Consider the following 17,068-nt stretch of genomic DNA (forward strand, 5'->3'; position numbering starts at 1 on the left):
GAAGTTGGCATCTTTCGTTTTCCTTTTTTGACGTTTATGGCCACCCGTCAAAGCACGTGCAAGTTCCCAGGCCAGGACTGAATCTGAGCCACAGGTGAGACGTAGAGCACAGCGGGGGCGGGGCAGCTTCAGACCCTCAAAGCCACTGTGCCTGGCTGGGGGGCAAACCTCCACCTCCACAGCGACCTGAGCCTCTGCAGTCACAGTCCCGCTTTTTACTTTCTTTTCTTTCTTTTTTCTTTTCAGAGCTGCACTTGCAGCATATGGAGGTTCCCAGGCTAGGGGTCGAATCGGGACTGCAGGTGCTGGCCTACACCACAGCCACAGCAGCAGCGATCTGAGCCATATCTGCAGTCTACACCATGGCTGACAGCAACGCCAGATCCTTAACCCACCGAGCGAGGCCAGGGATCCAACCTGCATCCTTGTGGATAGTAGTTGTGTTTGTTACTGCTCAGCCACAGTGGGAACTCCTGCAGTCAGATTTTTATTTATTTATTTTGGTCATTTGTCTTTTTGGGGCCGCACCTGGGACACATGGAGGTTCCCAGGCTAGGGTCAAAGTAGAGCTGTAGCCACCCACCTACACCACAGTAACACAGGATCCCAGCCACGTCTGCCACCCACACCACAGCCCATGGCCATGCTGGATCCTTAACCCACTGAGCGAGGCCAGGGATGGAACCCGAGTCCTCATGGAGACGAGGCGGGTTCCTTAACCCCTGAGCCACAGCGGGAACTGCTACCGTCGGATTCTAACCCACTGCGCCACAGGAACTCCAGCGTCTTTGGTTTATCTACTAACATTTTGAGAAACGAGAGTAAATGAGAGTTTGGCTTCAGTTCACAGAGCCTGCACAGTGACGACAGGCGTTTCAAGTTCAGGTTGAGCCCTTGGGGCAACCAAGAAGCATCCAGAGCCGTGCCCTCCTCGGGAGGCCAAACAAACCCTAGGATGTGCCCACACACAGATGTAACACAGATTTTTTTTTTTTTAAGCCTTCAAAGGATACACTGAACCACAAAGTCTCTGAATCAACTTCCAAAGCAGAGTCAGTCTTGAAAGACAGGAAAGCGAATCTCCTCCCTAACAAGGTAACTCCGACAGGCCCTGCACGGTGAAGCCAAACCAGCCCTCACTCGGGTGGACTAGCAGGGACCAGGGCCCCCCTCACACACCCAAGAGAGGTGGTGGTGGGGCCCCACACAGCCCTGCCTACGACAGCAGCCTGGCCCCTGAGAAACAGAACAGGTCAAGGGTACGTGAGGATGGGAGTTCCCGAGGGGCCCAGCAAGGTCAGGGTCTGGCTTTATCACTGCTGTGGCTTAGGTCACTGCTGTGGCACGGATGCCATCCCTGGCCCCAGAACGTCCACAGGCCATGGGCGTGGCCAAGCAAGGGGGGTGTTGGATGGTGGAGTGCCATGACTTCACCCAGCGCCACCCACCCCTGTCACAGCTGCTGTGCCGCATGGATACCATCCCCAGGAGAGAACTGGGCAGCCTTTGGTCACGTGACTGCGGTGTGCCCCCAGGAAGTAAGCAGCTGCTCCTCTTCACCTGGGAGGGGGGACAGTACACATTCACACTTGGTCCAGGGACAAATCCACCCGCCCTTGGTCACAGCACAGCCCAAGGACCCTTGGCACTGGTCCACCAGGCTGATGACGTCTTGTTAATGGGGCCTGAGCAGGAGAGGGTGGGGGTGTTCGCGTTGCTCTGGGATAGGCTCCATGTTCTGGGAGTGCTGGGAGATCTTTTTTTTAGGGCCACACATGCAGCATATGGAGGTTCCCAGGCCAGGGGTCCAATCAGAGCTACAGCTGCGGCGTACACCACAGCCACAGCATCGCCAGATCCGAGCCACATCTGGGACCTACATCGCAGCTCACAGCAACACCACATCCTTAGCTCACTGAGCGAGACCAGGGGTGGAACCCACGTCCTCATGGATACTGGTCGGGTTCTTAACCCGATGACCCACGACAGGAACTCGAAGAATTTTTTTTTTTTAAGAAAAAAAGAAATTCAAGGATTCAGAGCCTGCCAAAGCAGAGATCCTGGCAGAGGACCTGTTCTCTGAGACCCGCCAAGACACAGCCCCTCCAGCAAGGCACACGCCACCGCACCCGGCAACACCCGGCACAGAGAGCAGCACAGCTCTGGGTCCGCATCCTTGGACTGTGGAAGCAGCAGGTGTCATACCTGAGAGGACAAGGGACTTCTCAAGGGACTGAGACCGGTGCGGGTCTGAGGGGAGCCCACGGTTTTAGAATCGGGGCTCTGCCGGAGCCTCGGGCTACCGTCCAGGACCCGACGAACCCGTGGGCACTGGGAGGCCTGGCGATTCTCGCGGAGCCCAGGGGCTGAGGGGAGGTTCGGTCCCTGCAGGTTCAGGTCATCTCATCCATCACCTGCAGCGGAAAGCCAGGGGCCATCGCAACATGGCTCCTGACAGGCCTCCGGTGCCCGACAGACACTGAAGGAAAGAGACATCGGGCGTCTGTGCGGATGGAACTTCCTGTGACGACCTGGCACTGCCATCCCCACCAAGTCACAAGGCTGCAACCCACTGTTGGGGGATGGGTAAACCTGGGCCAGGAACAGGTCCGGAGGTCAAGATGAGCTCCCCAAAGACAGGGCTAGGAGGCCCACGATACCGCCCCCCCCCCAACAAAGTGACACCCTCAGTGTCGTCTAGAGCGTCACGGCCTGGGTCAGCGCTGGGCAGCTTCAGGTTTGGGGGGAGCGGTGCTCTACAGCCCCACTCGGGGGCTCAGCAAGATGCTAAGGAGACCAGAGGCATTCAACCCTTGCTGGATGCCAGCTGCTGCATGCGGGTGGGTAAGCAGTGGGATCCTGCTGGATCGCCCGGGGAACGGAATCTGAGCACTTGTGACGGAATATGCTGGAGGAGGGTGTGAAGGAAAGAACCAATGCATATGAACGGGTCACTGTGCTGTGCCACAGAACACGGTTAAGTCACCTATAGTAAAACATTTTAAAAGGAGTTCCCGCCGTGGCACAGTGGTTAACGAATCCGACTAGGAACCATGAGGTTGCGGATTCAATCCCTGCCCTTGCTCAGTGGATTAAGGATCTGGCATTGCCTTGAGCGGTGGTGTAGGTTGCAGATGTGCTCGGATCCTGCGTTGCTGTGGCTCTGGCTAAGCCGGTGGCTACAGCTCCGATTAGACCCCTAGCTTGGGAACCTCCATAGGCCATGGGAGCGGCCCAAGAAATGGCAAAAAGACCAAAAAAAAAAAAAAAAACTTAATGAATAAATTTAGAAAATGCTTCCAATGCGCAGACATCTGGGGGCTGAACAGGATACTGCACTCGTGGGCAGGAGAACAGGCTAGACAGAGAGACGTCCCCGGACTCAGGCAGAAGAGGCTCTCCAGGAAGGAGACGGGGCCACAGGGGTGGGCACAAAGCCCTTGGGGTTTTTTTCCTGTCTTTTTTTTTTTTTGCCTTTTCTAGGGCCGCTCCCATGGCACATGGAGGTTCCCAGGCTAGGGGTCTAATCAGAGCTGTAGGCACCGGCCTACACCAGAGCCACTGCAACGCAGGATCCGAGCTGCGACTGCATCCTACAGCACAGCTCGCGGCAATGCTGGATCCTTAACCCAGTGAGCAAGGCCAGGGATCGAGCCCGCAACCTCATGGTTCCTCGTTGAGCCACAGTGGGAACTTCAGCCCTTGGGGCTTTGACTGTGGTGTCACCATCCACTGAGCCCCACCACACACAGCGCCCTTGGTAACCCGGGGATGAGGCCGCTGGTTCAGGGGCTGCTCTCCAGCCTCTGCCCCCCGTGTGGACACCGGGACTTCCACCAACACGTGCTGGTCTCCGTTCCCCCTAAACATGGCTTTGGCTGCATCCCCCAAAGACGAGGGGGCTGTACTTTCATTTCCATCCAGTTCAAAATAGTTTCCAGTTTTCCCTGAGGTCTTCTTTGCCTCGTGCATTAGGCAGAAGGGTGCCCTTTAATTTCCAAATTCCCAAATGGGGCCCCTTAATTCTTGGTCCAGTCTGACGATGTCCACCAGTTTGTGGTGCTATCACCGCTTACAGGTCATGGAATGACCAACGAGGCTGTTTCTAAGCTCGCCCTTCGGTCCGCTCCTTGTCCCCGCTCTTGTTTGCTCTTCCAGGTTCCCCCTCTTGCCTCCTTCTGGCTTTGGGAGTATTTCTTAGTATCCACTGTATCCACTGGTGTTCCAACTGTGACTCTTGCTGGGCTGTGCAAGTGGCTGCACCAGGCGGTATAATACACGCGCCCGATGTCAGACCGAATGTTGTCAGCGCCTCAGAGAAACACAGAACCCGCACCATCCTAAGACCCCTGCACCCCCCGCCCTCTCGCTGCAGCTGCTCTGCGTCTTCGTCTGCATGCACCAAACTCCCCACCACACGCGATGTTTGCTTTCAATAGCCCCACGGGATTCAAAGACCTGAGGGGAGAACACACCCGCTGCCTTTACCTGCTACTGCCCACCTGGGGGTCTCCTTCACTGGGGACCCTGCAAGTGCCCCCAAGAATGGCTGCCTTTCCACCTGAAGACTCGCCCTCACCATTTCCCTTAGAGCAGGTCCACGGGCACCAAGTCTCTCCACACTCCTCCCTCTAACAATGCCCGTCTTGCCTTCACGCACCAAGAATGTCGCCGGGAGACTCCCAGGCCGGCCAGTCCCATCTCTCCAGAACTCCCCCTCTGCTGACAGCACTGGTTTCGGAGGTGGAAGCTCGACTCGTCCGAACCGCTTCTCCTCCGGATGGAACATGACATCGTCTCTGGACGCTTCTCATCGTTTCCACAGGTTTCATTATGACTGTGATGGGTGAGCGGACTTCATAAAGCCTGTGCTGGTTTTCATTCGCGAAGCTTCTGGGACGCGTAAATAGGTGGTTTTGAACAAACCTACAAGATGATTGGCTCTTTCTTTCCTCAGATATTATTTGTCTTCACTGACGTCACTCTCTTTTTGCGGGGAGATGGACGGTCCAGGCTCTCACAGAAGCCTGATCTGGGTTCCTTTGTTAAAACCGGCTCTTCCTGCAGCCTGCAGTTTTTTTTTTTTTTTTTTTTTTTTGTCTTTTGTCTTTGTTGTTGTTGTTGTTGTTGTTGCTATTTCTTGGGCCGCTCCCGCGGCATATGGAGGTTCCCAGGCTAGGGGTTGAATCGGAGCTGTAGCCACCGGCCTACGCCAGAGCCACAGCAACGTGGGATCCGAGCCGCGTCTGCAACCTACACCACAGCTCACGGCAACGCCGGATCGTTAACCCACTGAGCAAGGGCAGGGACCGAACCCGCAACCTCATGGTTCCTAGTCGGATTTGTTAACCACTGCGCCACCACGGGAACTCCCAGCCTGCGTTTTTACCCAGTGCCTGGAGACAGTATTCGGGTCTGAGATGAGGAGGGCGTTGTGCCCGGGGGAGGAAGGGGAAGCAAGAGGGCAGAAAGGACTCAGAGGTCGTGAAGAAGGGCGATGAGAAAAGCGGGTGCTGAACTGCAGAAACAAGGACATCAGGGAAGGAGTTCCCGCTGGGGCTCAGCGGATGACGAATCTAACCAGCATCCAGAGGACCCAGCTCCATCCCCGGCCTCCCTCAGTGGGTTAAGGAGCTGGTGTTGCCCTGAGCTGTGGTGAAGGTCGCAGACACAGCTCGGATCCTGTGTTGTTGGGGCTGTGGCGTAGGCTGGCAGCTCCAGCTCCAGTTCAACTCTTACCGTGGTAACCTCCATATGCCGTGGGTGTGGCCACAGAAAGGAAAAAAAAAAAAAGAGAGAGAGAGAGAGAACCTCAGTGGAAGGAAGTGCTTGAGGGAAGAAAACCCACAACCCCAGGTCAGGAGGCAGGGCTGTGCCCTCCTCTAAGGGCCGGTGCTCCGTCCTCCCGCCAGGCCCCACTCCTGTGGGCATCCTTCTCCCGCTGCTGGCGGCCCCGTTGGCTCCTCCAGAAAACCAAGGCCCACACTGGAAGCACAGGCAGCATCCCCCTCTCCCCCACCTCACACTCAACCCCCGAATCCACACTGCTGGGCCCCTGGGCCCTGCTCCACAAGGTCCCTGACCCCCGGGAGCCTCGCGACGTCCGTCTATGCCGGCGCATGCACCTCCTTCCTGCTCCTCCAAAGGAGGCCCCCGATCCTTCGGGCTCATTCCTCTCCCACCTCCAAAGCCTCTTCCTAGAGCCCAACCGCACCCACCCCTGCGAGCACAGCGCCCCCTCCTCAGCCAAGCCCATCCCAGGGAAACCCTTCCCTGTGAATACACGCACCCCCAGAGCTCCCTGGGCGCTGCGCCCCCGCACACGGCATCTTCGGCCAGACTGAACGGGCCAGGGCACTGCCTGTCTGCCGGACGAGGAAGCCTGCCTTTTGCTTTCCACTCCACTGAGAACATGTTTAGTGCCACAGGTTCCTGGGAAGGGTCATATGAGAAAACCACGGGGAACCACCTAAATCACCGATCAACAAACCATCCGGGAGCCAGCAGGACGTTGGGGGTTGGCTCTTAAGAAGTTAATTATCACTGGAGCCCTCCTGCATTACATCCCCTCCATGGTGGTGACTTTTGTTATTATTTATTTGCTTTTTGGTGTTGCTCCCATGGCATATGGAGGTTCCCAGATTAAGGTTCAAATGGCAGCTGCAACCACTGGCCAACAACACAGCCACAGCCACAGCCACAGCCACAAGGGATCTGAGCCGTGTCTGCAAATTATGCCAGAACTCACAGCCATGCCGGATCATTCCCCCACTGAGCAAGGCCAGGGATCGAACCCACATCCTTGTGCATACTAGTCAGATTCATTTCCACTGAGCCACACGGGAACTCGGTGGCAGCCTTTTTAAAAGAGAAATCTGTCCGCACTCTCTACTGCCTAAGACCTTCCCATTGCTTTAAAGAGAAAATCCAAAATACTTACATGGTGCTCAAGACCCTGCGTGACCCAGGGCCTGACTGCAATCCCTCCTGAGAACCACTCAAGACCTGTCTGGTCCAGGTGACGCCACCACCACCAGGACCGCCCAGAGCACAGAGCACAGCCCACCCCCACCCACCCCCCCGCACCCCCGCATCCAGCCACCAGGAGGAGCCTTCCCAACCCGCACCCAGGCTTCATGACACTCACCTGGTCATGACGCTCAGGGTCTTGCTTTCCTGTTTTTTCCCCACCTTGGAACAGTCTAAGACTACACCGAATTGTTGCCACAGAAGCAGTGGTGATGCCTGGCTTCATTCATCTCAGCCCCGCGAGTCCAGAGGAAGCCCAGTGTCTGCCATCCTGACCAAACGTGCTCATTGCTCAACAGACACCGACCAAAAGGACGCGCTGATGAAAGGCAGGAACAGGGTGTGCATTTGCAGAAGCGCAGGAAAGGGAAGTTCTTGCTGCAGACCCCACAGCCCAAGTCAGAGGCAGAGGGAGAACCGGACAGCTCGGGGCAGCCCTGGGCCCTGCTGCTGCCTCCGGCCCCCGGGTCTGGGACACGGCGCTCTCTGGATGGGGATTTGGCAGGAGGTGGAGGCCGGAGGGCAGACCCTCGGAGGGGATGTGGGGAGGCTCAGAGGTGGCCTCAGAGGTGCTCAGAGACGGCCACGCCCTCGGCCGCATCCTCTAGGGAGAGCGGAGTCCGGAGTCCGGCTGAGGAGGAACCCCCGCTGAGCAACTCGGAGCCTGGGCCTCGGTCACACACTCTGCCTCTCTCTGTCCCGCTGCCTCTGAGGACTGGGCGAGTCACCTCAACGGCTGGGGACCATGGGAGGCGGCAGCACAACCCAGAGCCTCATGGCCCTTCTCTGCCTCGGTGAGCCATGGGGAAGGAGGGATTGGGCTCCTCTCCCCCCAGGGCTGGGCCCTGAGAGACCCGGGGACACAGGAGCCTCAGTCGGGGAAGAACTTCTGGGGCGGGGGGATGGGCTCAGCCCCAGATCTGACCCCAGCACCCAAGGGCCAGACCAGACCTGGAGCATCTGTGTGGAGAGGGGTGGGGCTCATGGGGACTCTCTTCCAGGGCTGTGCTGGCGCCCATGGGACCAGGTCCAGGCAGGTGAGTCCCCCCAACACCCCCTGCTTCCACCCAACCAGCCTCTGTCCTGGGGGAGGGGGGCACAGTGGGTGGGGCTGATGGTACCCAGGCTGGGCAGGCCCAGGGGTGAATCCTGGGGAGACAGGCCGAGGGAGAAGGGCACCCTGACACTCCAGGTCTGATTCCTTTCCAGGGGTCCTTCCCAAACCCTCCATCCGGGCTGACCCAGGACCCATTGTCCCCAAGGGGAGCCCTGTGACCCTCTGGTGTCAGGGGTCCCCGCAGGCTGAGGTCTACCGTCTGTATAAAGTGGGGGACTCTGGACTCTGGGAGGATGAAGCCACACAGGACTCCAGGAACACAGCCCGGTTCCACTTTGAATCCTTGAGCTCCCGCCATGCAGGGCAGTACCAGTGTGCTTATCGCAGCATGAAGGGCTGCTCACGGCAGAGTGACCCCCTGGCCCTCGTGGTGACAGGTAAGAGGGAGGACCCGGGTCCCTCCCACACTGGGCTCCTCCTCACAGGCAGGGCGAGCAGACTGTGGGCTCAGGGGGAGTGGGGTGAAGGCCCCCCTTTAACACCGTCCTCCTGCTCCCTCAGGATTGTACAGAGCACCCTCCCTCTCAGCCCACCCGAACCCCGTGGTGGCGTCAGGAGGGAACGTGTCCCTCTCCTTAGCTCACAGTTCTGGTCGGGCACACTACACCTGCTGAAGGAGGGAGGTGCTGAACCACCCCGACGCAGCACGTGGAGGAAATTTGGGAACTCGGGAAGGAGGGAGGCCCTCTTCCCTTTGGGCCCCGTGAACGCCTCCCACGGGGGCACCTACAGATGCTATGATTCTCCCAGCTCTGATCCTACCTGTGGTCTCAGCCCAGTGACCCTCTGCATCTCCAGGTCACAGGTGAGGGCCCCCAGCCCATCTATTTCCTGGACCCTTGACCTAAGCTCAGCGCCCAGTGGAGCCTGCAGCTAAGTGGGCATCAGGGAGGGGACTGACACGGGCCTCCCAGGGGGAACTACAGGCAGGAAGCTTGAGGGGGACCAGAGAGAACTCTCCCTGCAGCCCCAGGGAGCAATGTGGGGGGCACGTCCCTCAGGGCCACCATCCCCACCTCCCCAGGTGTGTACAGGGAGCCCTCCCTCTCGGCCCAGCCGGGCTCCCTCGTGCTCCTCGGAGACAGACTGACCCTCCAGTGTCGCTCAGACGCCGGCTTTGGCAGACTCGCTCTGACCAAGGATGAGGGAAGCACACCTCCCCTCCGGCTTGATGGCCAGCACAGCCCCGACTTCCCCCTGGGTCGTGTGAGCCACACCCGAGGGGGCCGGTACAGGTGCTACGCTGCACACAACATCTCCGATGCGTGGTCAGCCCCCAGTGCCCCCCTGGACGTCCTGATCGTGGGTGAGGAGCCCCTGTCCTGCCCATGGCCTGACTCTGTGCCCAGGAGACAGACAGTGGTGATGGGGTCCCGAGAGAGGGGCCTGGAGCAGAGACTGAGAAGGGGCAGTGGTCTAAGGGAAAGGGGGTGGGAATGTGGAGATAAGAGACCCACACAGAGGGCCTGAGAAGGGGTCCCAGACAGGGTCCCTAGAGAGAGGACAGTGTCCCTCAGCTCAGGGTCAAGGCTGTGTGGCAGGAGGCAACTCTCTATACATCCCTCCTCCTCTCCTCCAGGAATGTACCAGAAACCCTCCCTCTCAGCCCATCCAGGGACCTCAGTGTCCTGGGGAAAGAACGTGACCCTGCAGTGTCGCTCTGAGATCGTGTTGGACACCTTCCACTTGTTCAAGGAGGGGTCGCTGGCTCCTGCCCAGAGCCTGCGTCTGCAGGACACAACTGCACCCCTTCAGGCCAACTTCACCTTGAGTCCTATGACCTCAGCCCACCATGGGACCTACAGGTGCTATGGCTCACAGAGCACCTCCCCCTACGTGCTGTCAAACCCCAGTGACCCCCTGCAGCTCTTGATCTCAGGTAAGGAACCCCAGCCCTGGCCCTCTGGGTCCTGGTCAGTTCAGGGTGCTGATGACCCCAGAGCAGCTCTTGGCTTGGGGGGGAGTAAGGAGGTCAGAGAAGGAGGGGAAGCCACTCTCAGAGGGATGGCAACTCCCTTCCCCCCCACCAGCTGCATCCTCATTGCTGGGGTCCAGCCGTGCTCCTGGAGAGTAGAGGGAGGCTAGAGGACTCAGGGCTGACCCAAAGGGGGAAATGCTAGAGACCCACGTCTCGATCCCCTGGTCTGCAGGCCTTGCAGCCCCTCACATGGGGAGAACAACACTAGGACACGGAGTGACCAGAGGCCTCGATCGCCTAGGGACCAAGATCACAGACCCCAGCACGGCTGGTCTCTCAGGAGGGCTGGCATTTGGGCAGGAGATGCAGGGGGACCACAGGACTCCAGAGGCACCAAGGGTCGGAGGGTGATGGAAAGGGGGTCACGGTGAGGGAGTGTAGGCGCTCAGCCTGGGAGAAGCAGCGCCCCTCACCTGCCCTGAGGATGGGCTCTGAAGATGGGCTCACAGAGTCAGGCTTGCAGAGGGGAAAGGGAGGGTCGGCTGCAGGTGGGGGTGTGTCATGGGAAGCAGGGCTGTCACACCCTCGTGACCCACGGGAGCTCATGGTCTCAGGGGACGGGTCCGAGTCTGCCCTGTTGGAGCTTAGTCAGCACAGGTCCTGACCCCAGAAATGTCTGAGATACTCATACAAGAGGGGACACAGGGCAGACTCCACAGAGGGGGACACAGAACCCAGGGAAGGGCTGCGTGTCCCCAACTCCTCACCCAAACCCCACTTCATGATTCTCAGGACCAGCAGACACCATCCACCCATCACAAAACCACACAGATCCCAGGAATGGTGAGGAGGAGGAATCCTCAGTTATGGGCCTGGGTTCTGGGGTGCAGGTCCTATAAAGGGGAGGCTGTGCCCAGGATTCTGGGGGGACTGGGGTCTGCCCTCACCTCTGTGACCTCTCTGTTCACAACCCCTAGCCTCTCCCCCACAAGACTACACAGTGGGGAACATCATCCGGATGGCCGTGGCTGGCCTGATCCTGCTGGGCCTCGGGATTCTGCTCTTCCAGCCTCGACACGGCCATGGAGGAACCCAAGACGCGGCCAGGAGCTGAGCACAGAGGCAAAAGGGCACCATCCAGAGTGGCAGAGCCCAGGCAATGACCCGATGGGCCCAGCAGGTTCTGGAAGAGAATCTGCAGTGATGTGAGAACTGCCTGCTGAGACCATGGAGAGAGAGACGGGGTGTGGGTGCAGGCGGAGGACTGGGGAGTCCCCGTGCAGGGCTCTGCCTCTGTTACACCGAGGTGCTCTCCTCCTCCACAGATGCCTCTCCCTGACGGCCTGTCCTCTCTCACCTGGGACATGAGGCACAGCCCACATGGCAGGTGTGTCCCCACACCTGACACACCTGCATGCTCTGGCCCAATTTCATGGGGGATATTTGTCCTTTAATTTAATTCCACATTCTCTCATGTGTACTACTGACCTCCACCTCTGCAGCCAGAAGCAAAAGATGGTTTAAAGAACTGAACAAGAGGGGGAAAAAAAGAGTGAGAGAGAGAAAAATAAACAAATAAATAAATAAAAATAAAGAAAGAACTGAACAAGTGAGGAAGAATCAGGTATGCTTTGGAACGGATGAATCCAAAATGATTCCCTTAAGCCCTTTCTGGAATCTCCAGCCCTCCCCTCCTCATCACATGTCACCCAGTGCAGTTCTTCCAGAAGCACCTGCACTTTGCAGGGACACCCTGGTGTTTGAGGTGACAGCCAGGTGCCGTGCTGATAAATGGACCCTAAGAATATGTCATTTGTCAAAAGCCCATCCTCGTGGCCTTTGTCTGTCTTTAGACTGTCTCTTCCTGGCCACCGTCAGGGTGCCCGTGCAAATGCACTGAAGGCAGAGGTGGGAAGCAGGGAAGAGAGTTGTGTGATGGGAGTTCCCGTTGGGGCTCAGGGGAAGTGAATCTCATGAGTATCCATGAGGACACAGGATCCATCCCTGGCCTTGCCCAGTGGGTGAAGGTTCTGGCGTGCCTGTGACCTGTGGTGTAGGCAGGCAGCTGAAGCTCCAATTTGACCCCTGGTCCTTGCCATGGGTTCGACCATAAAAGCAAATATATATGTATAAATTAGTTAAAAATTTCTTCAAGTCCACAAAAAATAAATGCTGGGGAGGCTGTGGAGAAATGGGAACCCCCCTACGGTGCTGGTGGGAAGGTAACTTGGTGCAGCCACCATGGAGAACAGTATGGGGGTTCCTCAGAAAACTAAATGTAGAACCACCACAGGACCCAGCAATCCCACTCCTGGGCATCTATCCAGGGAAAACCACCATTTGAAAAGATCCACGCAACCCCGTGACCAGCGCGGCCCCATTTACAACAGCCAACCTCGTGGTCGTCGGCAGAGGAGGGAGACGAAGACACGGTACGTGGATACAACGGGTGAGGCCCAGGGAGGGAAGCCGAATGGAAGAGTGCTGTTTGCAGCAACACACATGGACCTCGAGACGCGCACACGGAGGTCAGTGACTCAGACAGAGAAAGACAGAGAGCATGCGACAGACAGCATGGACACAGGGAATCTCGGTTTTAACATGGTATCAATAATGCATTTACAAAACAGACACAGACGGACACAACAGAAATCAAACTTCAGGTTTCCAAAGGCGAAACGTTGGGAGAGGAATCAGGCATTTGGAACTAACCCACATGCACTACTCCACAGAAAATAACAACCATCAGGGAGCCTGAAAGGCACAGGGCCATCCACTCAATCATCTGGAATAAACTGTATGCTAAAGAACCGGAGGAGTTGCCTCTGGTGGCACCCACAGCGAGTGAAGGGCCCGACTCGTCTCCATGAGGATGTGGGTTGGATCCCTGGCCTCGCTCAGTGGGTTAACTACCCGGCATCACCAGAAGCTGTGCTGTAGGTCACAGACACAGTTCCAATCTGGCGTGGCTGTGGGTGTGGAGGCATTTGGCGCAACAGCTCCGATGAAACCTAAGCCTGGAAGCTTCCATATTTTGCAAGTGTGGCTCTAAAAATGAAACCAAGGAAAAAAAAATCTGAACGAGAGTGTATATATGTACATGCAGATGCAATTCACTTCATTGTACACCTGAAACTAACACGACATACTCAACCATACTCGGATAAACTTTTTTGAAAATCAAATAAAACAAAAAACATTTCTCTAAGAGAAAGTAAGAGCAAAAGATCCACAAGAGCCAAAACATCTTGAGAACAAACAACGAAGTTGGACACCGCATACCTCCTCAAGTAAAACTTTATGACAGAGTCGCAGGATCTCAGCACCATGGTGCCGGCATCAGAATGCATGCTTGCAATAAAACCGAAGGACAACACGCAAACCCACACAAAGGATCAGCTGAGGTTTTACAAAGCGGCCAAGACTCCCACGTGGGGAAAGGACACTCTCTTCAACCAGCGGAGCGGGGAAATCGGGGTCTCCACCTGCAGAAGAACAAGGCTGGAGCCTTACCCTCATCATACCCACAAATCAGCTCCAATGGATCAGTGGAAGAGCAGAAAGGCTTCTAGAGAAAACAGAAGTAAGTCACTGTAACTGTGAACTTGACAGCATTTCTTAGATAGGACACTAACAAGGACAAGAAGAAAAGGAAGCATAGATGAATTGAACCTCATCAAAATATAAAGTACACATGCATCAAAAACAATAAAGACAAGGTAAAAATTCAAAAAAAAATGCCTGCACACCCTCTGTCTCATCAGCGTAGAGGATCCTGAAATAGAAAGAACACCTTTAACTCAATCAAAAGAATGACCCAGTTTTATTTACTTATTATCTTTTTAGGGTGGCACCTGTGGCATATGGAGGTTCCCTCACTAGGGGTCGAATGAGATCTACAGCAGCCGGCCCACACCACAGCCACAGCAACACGAGATCCAGGCAGCATCTGCGACCTACACCACTGCTCACGGTAACGGCGATTCCACAACCCACTGAGCGAGGCCAGGGACCGAACCCCATCCTCATGGATACTAGTTCGGTTCATTAACCACTAAGCCATGAGGCAAACTCCCAATATTTTGAAAAATTATCAAAAGGCTTGAATAGACATTTCCACACAGACGATACCCAGGGGACAGCGAGCACAGAAAAGGGGGTTCAGCACACTGGCCATTAGAGAAATGCAACAAAGACCAAGGGAAATACCAGCTAAAACCAACCACACTGACCAAACGTGAAAAAAACCGATTAACCACTGGCGAGGAGCAGGTGGGGAGATCCGAACCCACACACACGGCTCCTGGGAACGTGAACTGCATCAGCCTCTGTCCACAGCCAGTGGGCACTTCCTGAAAAGCTGGAACCCGGAACGACCAGATAACCTAGACATTCCACCTCTAGCTGTGGCCTCCGTCGTGCAGCGTCCTGCGCTCTAGAGAGCTGCTGTCCAAGTGTGAGCCCACAATTTCCAACAGCCGGATGTGACCCCCCATGGGTACAGGAGCTGGGTCTCAGGGGAAGAGCTCTGCCTGCCACAAAGAGAAAGGACAAGAAAACGCAGCCAGCAGGTTCCAGCACGTCTGCAGGTGGGCTCACCGGGGAATTCACAGGAAACACAACAGGACAACCACCCAGAAGCCCGACACTGATGAAGACACACACAGAGAAACCACGGCTCCCTGTCACCACTTGGTGCTCTGCCCACAGCATGGAAACGGAGCCTGACAGCCATCAGAGGAGGAGTGACTGGCCGGGGGCAAGCGGTGGGCGGGAAATGACTCTAGGTCTGGATGCAGAGGGATGACGAGGGGGGGCTGCTGCTGAGAGCAACCAGGACATCGGAAAGGGCAAGGGTTTGGGAGAAATGCAACCACACACCCAGCCCAGGAGGGAGGGGGCCTCCAGGAGTCAGAGGACAGGAGCATCAACACCTCCCTGAGCCCCTTCTGCCCCGGGCTCCTCCATCCTCCGATGGCCCCACTTGTCCCCTGGACCAGCAAGGGGACGCCGCAGGGGCCCTCGAGTCTTCGCCCTCTCCCAGCCCACAGACAACAAACCAGCCCACAGGCCTGGCCCTGAGCCCTTCCCATCCCTGGCCTGGTCCCACACCACAGTTGAGCTCAGGGCAAGATGCAGGAGGACGTGCTGGTGCGACCCCAGCAGCCTCCTTCCTGGCGTTCCTGCCCCAGGACCTCATGCCCAGCTGCGGGATTTGCTTCGCATGGCCCCAACCTCCACTACCGCAGGACCCGCCCCTGCAAAGCATCCTTCCAGGGTCTCCACCTGCCCTCAGGAAACTCCAAGGGCCCCCACCTGACATCCCACGAGGCTGGTGGTCAGAATGAGCTGACCTCTCCAGCACCAGCCAAGCTGACGCCCCCCTCAGGCCCAACTCATCCAGGAGTCATCTCCTCTCCCCAGACACACACAACCAGAGGTATCACGTGTGGTTCTTCTCAAGGACCGACCCTTGAGCCAGGTTTTCACATCACAGACTCCTGCCCAAACCTCCCGGACCATGAAGACAACAAAGAACTCCATTCCACAGGGAATGTGCTTGTTGTAGGATTCATTTAAGGGTTTCCTGAGAAATGCACACGCACCACTCAGGTACTGATCCAGGCATCACTTCGTGGTCAGACTGATGCTGGGGCCGTCTCACTCTGTATTCCCACATCCTGCTGCCCTCACGTCCAAACAGCCACGTCTCCATACCTTCCTTCCTCAAGGCTGTGGCCTGAAGGACAGACTCCAGGCACACTTGCAGGGGCCCCAGACCCTGTGGGACGAGGGGCAGGAGCCCTGATGGCTCCAGCCCTTGGCACAGCTCCCCTCTCCCTGGTCCACAATGCCAGCCCCTCACCGCACCTGTGCTCACCTCTGTCCGTCTGGGTCCGTCTTTCTGCAAAAGTCCCCACACTCACTCATCACAAGGCTACTGGATGTTCACCTGTTCCTGTCGCGCTGTCCTCTCTCCTTCTCTGCCTACACAAGTCACCAAACCAGAGCCATCACCGACACACGCACTGCCCATTTTCACCATCAGAGTTCCATGAGTCCCGGGAAGGACCTGGCCACCTTCACAAGGAAGCTCATGTCTGGATATAGCACCTCCTCCATAATCCCTGGCTGTCGGCCTGGGTGGTGGGAGGAAGAAAGGCTGCATTGACAAGTCGCAGGAAGGGAAGTGACCTCCCCAAGGCCCACAGGGTCAAGGAAGAGCAGAGTCAGAACTGGAAGCAAAGCAGTGCTCTCACTGGCCCCTCAGCTGGGTCTTCGGCTCCAGCCGTGTCTGGACGGAACAGACCCAGGGAACCCGCCCTCCAGCCTCCGACCTCCCTCCAAGCGTTTCCCAGTCCCAGCCTTGGAACAAACCGCTCCCCCATCCTCTGCCTCCAGGACCAGCCCACACCATCTTCTGAGCTGCACTCCGTATTGCTGACCCACCAGGAGCACCCAGATGCGTCAGAATCATTCCACCGAGGTGGAGGCCACCATCGACCGCCTGGTCAACAGGCATCTGCCCACATCTCACACCTACCTCTCGCTGGCCTTCTTTGTCCACTGTGATGAGGCTTGGAGGGGATGCGCTTTTCCTTAAATGCTGAGCAGAATCACGAGGGTGCCGAGCTCTCCGGAAAATGCAAAAGTGGTGAGGGGGCTGCAGCCTCTTCCAGGAGGAGCAGAAGCCGCCTCAGGAGCAGGGGCGAAAACCCAGGAGGCCATGGAAGCTGCTTAGCTGCTGCAGAAGACCTGAACCGGGCCCTCTGTACCCGAAGGCCCTGGGTATCCCCACACACACGCCCACCTCCCTGACTTCCCGTGGAGCTGCTGCCTGGGGAGCAGGTGAAACTCACCAGGAAGATGGGCCACCACCTGACCACCCTCTGCAGGCTGCCCGCCCCCAGGCTGGGCTGGGCCACTTTCTCCTGCAAAGCCTCCCCCTCCGGTGCCCCCAGGAGCCTCTGGGAACCAGCCTGAGCCTGGGCTTCTGCCTCAAG

General features: G+C 57.2%; 1 protein-coding gene across 3 annotated transcripts; it reads left to right on the forward strand.

Moving 5' to 3' along the window:
- Window positions 1-7,212: 7,212 nt before the first annotated feature.
- LOC100622460 (leukocyte immunoglobulin-like receptor subfamily A member 2) lies at window positions 7,213-11,626 on the forward strand. Of its 3 annotated transcripts, XM_013990679.2 has the most exons (7): window positions 7,213-7,823; window positions 8,031-8,066; window positions 8,239-8,523; window positions 9,171-9,452; window positions 9,726-10,025; window positions 10,857-10,907; window positions 11,042-11,626. In XM_013990679.2, exons 1-7 carry the CDS (start codon window positions 7,775-7,777, stop codon window positions 11,176-11,178), a joined length of 1,140 nt encoding a protein of 379 aa, XP_013846133.1. In that variant the 5' UTR covers window positions 7,213-7,774; the 3' UTR covers window positions 11,179-11,626. The 3 variants fall into 3 exon arrangements, with proteins under 3 accessions (XP_013846133.1, XP_013846135.1, XP_013846134.1); XM_013990681.2 differs by lacking the exon at window positions 10,857-10,907; XM_013990680.2 differs by lacking the exons at window positions 10,857-10,907; window positions 11,042-11,626 and adding an exon at window positions 10,297-10,850.
- Window positions 11,627-17,068: the final 5,442 nt, after the last annotated feature.

Source organism: Sus scrofa, unplaced genomic scaffold, assembly GCF_000003025.6.
Source record: "Sus scrofa isolate TJ Tabasco breed Duroc unplaced genomic scaffold, Sscrofa11.1 Contig890, whole genome shotgun sequence".
In the NCBI taxonomy this organism is placed as follows: domain Eukaryota; kingdom Metazoa; phylum Chordata; class Mammalia; order Artiodactyla; family Suidae; genus Sus; species Sus scrofa.

Excerpts from the sequence above, each read along its gene's own strand:
- LOC100622460 (XM_013990679.2), top strand. The coding sequence starts at position 7,775 with ATGGGAGGCGGCAGCACAACCCAGAGCCTCATGGCCCTTCTCTGCCTC. Across the intron at positions 7,824-8,030 it reads CATGGCCCTTCTCTGCCTCG|GGCTGTGCTGGCGCCCATGG; the intron begins GTGAGCCATGGG and ends ACTCTCTTCCAG. Across the intron at positions 10,908-11,041 it reads CCACACAGATCCCAGGAATG|CCTCTCCCCCACAAGACTAC; the intron begins GTGAGGAGGAGG and ends CACAACCCCTAG.